A 9,706-nucleotide genomic window follows, 5' to 3' on the forward strand; every position below is an offset into this window, starting at 1 on the left:
TTTAATCTTACCAAAAAAGTTACAATTTCAGTTCTTGTTAACAATGCACATAAATCCAAACTTGGAAAGTATTACAAAATTCTTTCAAAAGCTTCAAATACAACACAAAAATTGTCCATCTTTATAAATTGAAAATTTCCCACCCCCTCCCGTCTAAAATAGTTCCCCCACCCACCTGAAAAATCTGGAACTGAAATCTTCTATGTTTAGCAAAATGTCCCAGTAGAATAGCCCCCTGTACAGCTGGATTGATTATAAATCAGTCCTGTGTAAAATCCTCCCCCTTCCGCCCTCAGTTTCTGAGCTACCTCATGGCTCTTGTTTGATGTAGAAGTTGGCAGAGCCATTGCTTTCCTGATCTGATGCTCCTTGAAGGAAATTATAATCCTCTCCATCCAGCAATTCCTCCTTCAGCTGCAGTGTCGTCATTTTCTTATGTCCTTTGTATTGCTGGGACTTAGCCTTTTTCTTCTGTTTTGATGAAGCTGATTGGTTTTCTCTTGATGACTGTGATGCTGGAGGCTGTAGTTGATATCCAGTTAACTGACACCACCCTACAGGATAGAGGTCAGGGGACTCACAGTCTACCCACTGATCATACTCTTCTTCCCATCCATCAAAATGTATCCTCAAGAGACGATGAATAATTCGAGTTACTGTGGCTACACATATTAAACGTAGCTCCATGAGATCTACTGCTTCTAATTTCATTCCTACACGAAATCCATGATTTGGAACATCCTTATTAAATAGTTTTACTGGTGCTGCAATGGAGCCAGTTTCCCTGAGGTAGTCAAACCATTTAAAAGGAAGTTTTGTGTAACCTCTGGGTGGAGTAAGTTCAATCATGTTAATTTCACAGAAACCGACAGGGAAAATAGGAGAGGTTGCATGGTAAGAGAACCAGTCAGATCCGTCTGCTGCTTCTGAGCCATCGATCCCAATCATCAGGAATCCGTCAGCTAGCACCTTTCTAATGGTTGTGACACATATTGTAGAAAGATTTAATGGGTCTATAGCTTCCAATTTCATTCCTTCCTTGAACCATTCCCCACTCTGGTCTACTTCTTTTACCTTAGCAAATAAATGTGGTGGTGTATCAAAATGTCCATCTTGTTTCTTTGTAATATCAGATCTTTTGAATCGATGACCTATGCTTTGAGACCAACCAATATGATGTATTAATGGGCTGTGCATATGGCACCAGAAGTCATCTGTTCTATCTTCGCTTTCTTCATACACTAGTCTTAATCTTCCTCCAATTACACTTTCCACCACTGCTACTCGTGTTCGACACAAATGCCTCTTGTCAACCACTTCTACTCTCATGCAAGGTTTGAAAGGATACTGCATACTCTCTGAAACCTTTTGTGAGAAATCAGGAGGCAGTGTTTTGGCACCAGTAAGTCATTTCACTAGAAAAGCTTTCCAGTTTGTGTATTTATGCTGAATAGTTCTAGGAGGAACAAGAGGTTTTCCGCTGGCTGCACACCAACTAACTGGATGGATATCAGAACCACATATATTGCACCAGAAGTCCAGACCAGAGTCATTTTCAAATCCTTCATATCTTAAAAGGGCATTGTAACCTGCTAATTTTACTATTCCAGCAATCCAGAAGACTTTGGTAGGTAGGCTGCAGTCTGTATTGGGAACTTCTACTCTCACATTTTCTGAGATATCACCCCAGCAGGTCCCCATAGGTGCATGTTTAAAACAGGTAACCGGAGCTGCTATAAAGCTATTGCTATTGATGTAGTTACCCCAGCTGAAACCTTCCATGGAGACTGCTGCTTTTGTCTTTGCTTGATTTTGCAAGGTAGCTTGATATTGAGCATATGCGGCTAGCTTAGCAACTAAAGGTTGTTTCTGAAGAACTTTTGCTTTCTTTGTTGGAGGCTTACCCGTTACCTGAAGTCTGGCCAAAATGCTTGCCTTCTTGGAGTTTGACGAGTAACTTCTTGAACATGAAACGCTACAGAAACGCTTTGTTTTAGAGTAAAAAGCATCTCGGACGCCAACCATCCCACACATCTCGCAGGTAGCCATGCCAGATTTACCATCTGGGTATGTGTAGACTTGCCCATTGTTTTTGATAATCGGGAGATTAGAAGGTAAAGGAGAGACTTCTTCCTCACTCTCTTCGGAGCTGGAGCTGCTGCTTGTGTCCTCACTGCAGCTATCATAACCGTCAAACATCCCGAAAGAATCTCTTTTCCTTTCAGATCGTGAAGAATGTTCAGTCACACAGGAAGGATGTATGATAAAATAAAAAAATTCACATGAACAGGCTTTCAGTTCTCCCGAAGAAAGCTATGAATCCTTAAGTAAGAACCTGGAAAGCACTTATCAGAGAGGCTGCAGAGGGGACAGCTGCTTTGGATGATCTCTAATGTCTCTTCCGACTCCTCCTCTCTCGCTTCCAGCCTGGGACCCTCTGCAGGCTCCGTACTCCACGGACCGTACCAAGACGAAGGGAGGAAAGCGTATTGGGGCTTGTGTCAAGTGGTTAAAGTCAAGAGGAAAAGCAGAAGTTCCATTCAGCCGTCCTAGTGTATACTCGGGCTTTCTTGCGCTCCTTTCAATATGTTGCAGCTGCGAAGCTGTGTTGGAAAAATTTTCCACTCCAGTCACGCCGCTTCCCCCTACACCTGGAAGATTGGCCCTCCCGGAGGAACTCCCACACGGGGCGGGGCTGGGTAGGGGAGAGGGAGTTACGTAGAGGGAGGGAGTGCTGGTCACGTGGCAAGAGGCTGCGCAGGCTCCTTCCGGCCCTCGGGGCTTCGGCGGCGGCGGCCAGCGAGGCGCCTGGGCACATGCGCAGCGAGGTTCCACGTGAGCGCCTGCGTTTCTCCTCAAACCTAACGATGCCGCAGGAACGGAGGAGACGAATGAAACTGGACCGGAGAACCCGAGCGAAGCCGAAGCGGAAGCCCGGAATGAGGCCGGACTGGAAAGCCGGAGCGGCGCCAGGCGGGCCTCCCCAAAAGCCTGCCCCTTCATCCCAGCGGAAACCGCCGGCCCGGCCAAGCGCGGCGGCTGCTGCGATTGCAGTCGCGGCGGCGGAGGAGGAGAGACGGCTCCGGCAGCGGAACCGCCTGACGCTGGAGGAGGACAAACCGGCCGTGGAGCGGTGCTTGGAGGAGCTGGTCTTCGGCGACGTCGAGAACGACGAGGACGCGTTGCTGCGGCGTCTGCGGGGCCCGAAGGTGAGGGAGGCCGCGGCGCGCAGGCTGGGCGCCTCTCTTTAGAATTTTTCTAGCTACCTTCTGCTGCTTCTTATTATATACTTGTGAAAGCACCTTCCTTGTCTTTAGTGTTTTCCATTAAGTGTAGCACATCCAGAAATTTATTCTTCTTTATACAATTATATATATTCATGCAACTTTAAAACATTTTTTAATTTTTTTAGAGACAGGGTCTCATTCTGTCACCCAGGCTGGAATGCAACGGCACTATCATAGCAGCTCACTGCAGCCTTGAACTTCTGGGCTCAGCCAATCCTCCTGCCTCAGCCTCCCAAGTAGTTACAACTACACGTGTGCACCACCACACCTGGCTGATTTAATTTTTTTTTTTTTGTCTTGCTATGCTGTTCAGGCTGGTCTCGAGCTTCTGGCTCCTATTGACTCTCCTACCTTTAACTCCTAAAATGTTGAGATTACAGGACTGAGACACTGCACTTAGCCTCATGCAACTTTTTAATAATCTTTTCTGTACAATTCAATCTTTTTATTATGAGAAGGATATTTATGCATATAAAGACATATTTTAGATAATGCTATATCAAGTATTAATAGTGCTTTTGTATTATTTAAAACAGAAGGATGTGCCCTCTGAGCAGACAAAACACAAGAGCTACCCCGTCTTCGGAGCTGATGCTGCTTCTCTTAGGGTGAGTAAGTTGCCTAGAGAGCATTATCTGGGTGCCTGTCCCAACTCCACCCGTGGCTAGATAGCAGCCTGCACATTCTCATGTTTTCTATAATTTCTATTTTTTCGGAGAGTTGATCTTCTTATGGGCTTACATAGTAGTTCAGAATTTTCTTATCATAGAATTTTTCATAACAATTACCTAGATTGTAACTTTATGATGTCAGGGAGTAGTCATATCTTGTTTACCATTGTACACCTGCAAATAAGATACTCTGTGGAATATATATTGTTATTTACAACATGCAATAATATTTTAAATAAGGACCAAATTAGGACTGAAGTATCTGAGAAACTCAAATTACTTATTATGTCCAAATTATTTTCTAACTCAAATTAAAATTCAATTCATGACTTCTTTGATATATATATACACCAATAAGCTGTATGATTTATTATATGTTATCATTTATCAAGTAAGAGTGACATAGCCGAAATGGTGGAATAAAAGCAATATGACTTCACTATCCCCAACAGAAAACCAACAATAATTATCCAGTGCCAAAATTATCACCAACAATATCCCAGAACTCACAATTTAGTCTGAGTTGAATCCTGGAGCCACAGAGAAGTGAAAAACCATGAGCAGAAGATAGAAGAAATGGACTTCATTTGCAACGCCTCTCCCACCAACAGTAAGGCACCATGCAGAAAAGTCTCCTGGATTCACAGTTTCCATACTGGATGAAGAGAGATTGATGCAGACAGCCCATTCCCCAGTCATTTTGGTCCCTACACAGGGAAACCATTCCTGCCTCAATTTGTGGGAAGACTTGTGAGTGCCTGAGGGAGAGGGCAGCTGGAGACAGACAGTGGAGGTAGGGCTAGTAGCCCCAGGAAATGAAACTCAGACAAATAAAATGTCAAATCAGAGAGGTGGTTCAGCAGCATTATTCTGTGAGAGGCATGCTCCATGGGCCATGTGGACAAGAACCCCTAGCCAGTCTCCCCACACAGCTGGGACATTCCCTTTGGGACCCCACTCCTTTGGGACAGGCAGGCCTTCAAATTTTTGCTAGAGCTGTGATAATTCTGGGTTAAGGTGCCACCTAGTGGCAAAAAGAGGGAGTGACCTAGAGCTAAAGATGTCAATATGCAGACTGCACAGAATCTTTAAACACACATACGTCAGAGAAACCAAATCATCCCAACAAGCAAATACTGGAATAAATAACTAATCATTCACTGCAAAGAAATAAACTTACATCCATAAGAAATGATGACAGCAAACTTGGAACCTCCCCAAATGGACAAAGTAGGGAACCAGTGTCTTATTCCAGCAAGATGGTGATGTGAGCTTTCAGATGAATAATTCAAAATAAGAGTATTGAAGAAATTCAACAAAATCCAAGATAATGCAAACAAGCAATTTGGAAGTTTATTAGAGATTAACACAATAAAAAGCAAACAGAAATCCTGGAACTAAGAAATACATTGGCTGAAATAACAAATGTATCAGAGGGTCTCAACCACAGAACCAATCAAACAGAAGAAAGATTTTGTGAGTTCAAAGGCAGAACATTTGAAAATATGTAGTCAAAGAAGAAAAAGAAAAATAATAATGAAAAGGAATTAAAAATGTCTACAAAATCTAGAAAGTCACCTTAAAAGAACAAATCTAAGAGTCATTGAACATAGGGATTTGAGAAAAAGAAAGTGGTAGAAAGTTTACTTAAAAATAGAAAACTTTGACACCTTGAGAAAGATATAAATATCCAAGTACAGGAAGGTCAAAGATTACCAAATAAATTCAGCCCATGTAACACTACCCCAAGGCATGTAATAATCAAACTCTCAAATATCAGGACAAAAAATATTCATAGGCATCAATGGAAAAGAAGCAAGTAACATATAAAGGAGCTCTGACTTGTCTGGCAACAGAATTCTCAGCAGAAACCATACAAGTAAGGAGGGAGTGGATGATACATTCAAACTGTTGAAGAAAAAAATGCTAACTGAGAATAAATTATCCAGCAAAGCTATTCTTCAGACATGAAGAAGAGATACTTTTCTAGACAAATGGAAGCTAAGATAATTCATCACCACCTGATTTGTCTTATAATAAATGCTACAGAGAGTTCTTTAATCAGAAAGAAAAGGATGTTAACATGCAACACAGAAAATCATCTGAAGGTATAAAGCCTACTGATAAAAGTAAGTACACGGACAAATTCTGAATGCTTTATTACTGTAATTGTGGTGTGTAAACCACTCATACCTCTAGTATTAACACAAAATGCAAATGGATCAAAAATTGCTACAATGATTTTTAAAGAGATAGGTGAATACAAAAATACATAAATTGAGATTAAAAACATCAAAAAGTTGGAGGATGGAGTTAAAGTGTAGAGTTTTTTTAGTTCATTCTTTGCTTTTCATTTAAAAAAGTAATTTCAACTTTTATTTTAGATTCAGAGAATAGAAGTGCAGGTTTGTTACATCGGTATGTTGCATAATGCTGAAGAGTGGGGTATAATTAATCCAGTCACCCAGGTAGTGAGCATAGTACCCAAGAGTTCATTTTTCAACACTTGTCCTCTTCCCTCTCTTTCCCTATTTGTCCCCAGTCTCTATTTTTGCCATCTTTATGTCCACGTTTACCCAGTGTTTTGATCCTACTTATAAGTGAGAACATGTGGTATTTGATTTTCTGTTCCTGTGTTATTTCACTTAGGATAATGGCCTTCAGTTCCATCCATGTTGCTGCAAGGGACATGATTTTTTCCTATTTTATGGTTGCTTATTATTCTATGCTATGTATGTACCACATTTTCTTTATCCAATCCACCTTTGATGGATCCTAAATTGATTTCATGTCTTTGCTATTGTGAACAGTGCTGCAATGAACATATGAGTGCATGTGACTTTTTGGTAGAGTGATTCATTTTCCTTTGGATATATACCCAGTAATGGGATTGCTGGGTCAAATGGTAGTTCTCTTTTAAGTGCTTTGAAAAATCTCTAACATGCTTTCCACAGTGGCTGAAGTAATTTACACTCCCACCAAGAGTTTACAAATGTTCTCTTTTCTCAACAGCCTCGCCAATATCTGTTGTTTTTGATTTCTTAATAATAGCCATTCTGACTTGTGTGAGGTAATTACTTACTGTGGTTTTGATTTGCATTTCTCTGAAGATTAGTGATGTTGAACGTATTTTTATGTTTGTTGGTCACTTGTATGTCTTATTAAAAGTGTCTGTTCATATTGTTGGCCTACTTTTTAATGGGATTATTTCTTTTTTCCTTGTTGAATTGTTTAAGTCTTTTAGAGATTCTGGATATTAGATCTTTAATGGTTGCATACTTTGTGAATTTTTATCCCATTCTGCATGTTGTCTATTTTGTCGGTAGTTTCTTTTTCTGTGCAGAATCTCTTTAGTTTAATTAGGTCCCACATGTCAATTGTTTGTGTTGCAATTGCTTTTGAGCATTTAGTTATAAATTTTTTCCCAAGGCCAATGTCCAGAGGTTTTCTCGTAGGTTTTCTCCTAGGATTCTTAAAGTTTGAGGGCTCACATTTAAATCTTTAATCCGTCTTGAGTTAATATTTGTATACGGTAAAAGGGAGGGATTCATTTACATTTTTCTGCGTATAACTAGTTAGCTATCCCAGCACCATTTATTTAGTAGGTGGTCCTTTCTTCATTGCTTATTTTTATTGACTTCATTGAAAATCTTATGGCTGTAGGTGTATGGCTTTTTTTCTGGGTTGCCTATTCTGTTGGTCTATGGTCTATTTGTCTGTTTTTGTGCCAGAGTACCATTTTGTTTAATTATTGTAGCCTTATAGTTTGAAGTCAGGCAATGTGATGCCTCCGGCTTTGTTCCTTTTGCTTAGCATTGCTTTGGCTGAATTCAGCCTTTGTTTCTTTTCATTCTTTGTGATCAAAGTTAAGTTATTTTCTGTTTAAAATAACTTTTTATAAACCTGAGATGTTTTTTGTAAGCCTCCTGGTAACTACAAAGGTAAAACACACAATGGATATGCTTAAAAAAAAAAAAAAAAAAGGAATTGAAACATACTACAGGAGAAAATCACTTAACCAAAAACAAAGATGTTAAGAAAGCGAAGAATTACAAAACAACCAAGAAAATAACAATATGGCAGGACTAAGTGCTTGCCTATCAATAACATTGAATATAAATGGACAAAACTTTCCAATTAAAAGACAGACTGACTGAACAGATTTTAAGAAAAAGATCCAACTATATGCTGCCTACAAGAAACTCACTTCACTGTAAAGACACACAGAATGGGAGTGAAGGTATGGAGAAAGGTATTTTACACAAATGAAAGTCAAAAAACAGTGGGTGTAGCTATATGTATATCAGATAAAATAGACTTCAAGTCATATTATTATTAACAAGAATGAGATATTTTGTATTTGCCTAGACAGAAATATTTCACCTTCACTATATGATGTACATACTTTATAATCAAAGTTAGAATAGAAAACTTTTTCTTTTTATATGAATGGTCTAAGATGTTGTTTCTTAGAACATTACATTTAAAAAAAATTAACTAAAGTCACTAATTGCTACTTGATCCCAACCCCTTGTTCAATAATGAGCACGTACAAATTGCTATTCTTGAAATTTTTTCTACAAAATTATTTTGAATTATTTCCTCCCATTGGTTTACTTCAATTCTCAGACCCATACCTAAAAATTATATTCACTTCTTTTTATTAGAATGCATGACTTTTCTTATTTTAAATAGACTTTATTTTTAGAGCAGTTTTAAGTTCACAGCAAAATTGAGTAGAACATAAAGAGATCTCTCATATGCTCCCTCCCCCCACACATACATAGCTTTCCCTATTATTGACATCCCCCATGACAGTGGTACATTTGTTACAATCAATGACCCTACATTAACACATTATTATCACCCAAAGTCCATACTTTACATTAGGGTTCAGTCTTAATGTTGTACATTCTATGGTTTTAGATAAATGTATAATAACATATATCAATATTTATAGTAGCATACAGTGAAAAAAATATGTTCAGGTTAATTAATCAGCACTGTATACCTTTATCAGCTGTTAAATAACAACAACAAACAATGGCAGGTTTTCAGTCTCCACCTATTGAGAGGTGAAGCCAGCTGGGCTTCTGGGTCGGGTAGGGACTTGGAGAACTTTTCTGTCTAGCTAGAGGATTATAAATGCACCAATCAGCACTCTGTGTTTAGCTAAAGGATTGTAAATGCAACAATCAGCACTCTGTAAAAATGCACCAATCAGCGCTCTGTGTCTAGTAAAGGATTGTAAACACACCAATCAGCACTCTGTAAAATGGACCAATCAGCCCTCTGTAAAATGGAACAAACAGCGCTCTGTAAAATGGACCGATTGGCAGGGTGTAGGCGGGGCCAAATAAGGAAATAAAAGCTGGCCACCAGAGCCAGCAGTGGCAACCCACTCAGGTCCCCTTCCATGCTGTGGAAGCTTTGTTCTTTCGCTCTTCACGATAAATCTTACTGCTGCTCATTCTTTGGGTCCGCACCACCTTTAAGAGCTGTAACACTCCCCATGAAGGTCTGCGGCTTCACTCCTGAAGTCAGCGAGACCAAGAACCCACCGGAAGGAATAAGTTCCAGACACACTATGATGCAGTGTTTTTATTAAGTTTGCTGTACACTGTATTTTTTCCTTAGGTGAGGAGAAGAAATATCAGAAGCAGTTGAGGAAACAGAAAATGGGTCCTCTATGGAAGAGGAGGCATTCAGCTGGATGGCTTTTGAAAAGTGTTTCCTGTAGAGTCATCT

The 9,706-nt window shown here is 39.8% G+C and overlaps 1 protein-coding gene across 1 annotated transcript; it reads right to left on the reverse strand.

Moving 5' to 3' along the window:
• Nucleotides 1-309: 309 nt before the first annotated feature.
• LOC100590746 (MBT domain-containing protein 1-like) lies at nt 310-2,199 on the reverse strand. Its single transcript, XM_030815224.1, is given in 1 exon segment — nt 310-2,199. A coding segment is annotated over 1 exon segment (1,890 nt).
• Nucleotides 2,200-9,706: the final 7,507 nt, after the last annotated feature.

This window comes from Nomascus leucogenys, chromosome 7b (genome assembly GCF_006542625.1).
Source record: "Nomascus leucogenys isolate Asia chromosome 7b, Asia_NLE_v1, whole genome shotgun sequence".
Lineage (NCBI taxonomy): Eukaryota > Metazoa > Chordata > Mammalia > Primates > Hylobatidae > Nomascus > Nomascus leucogenys.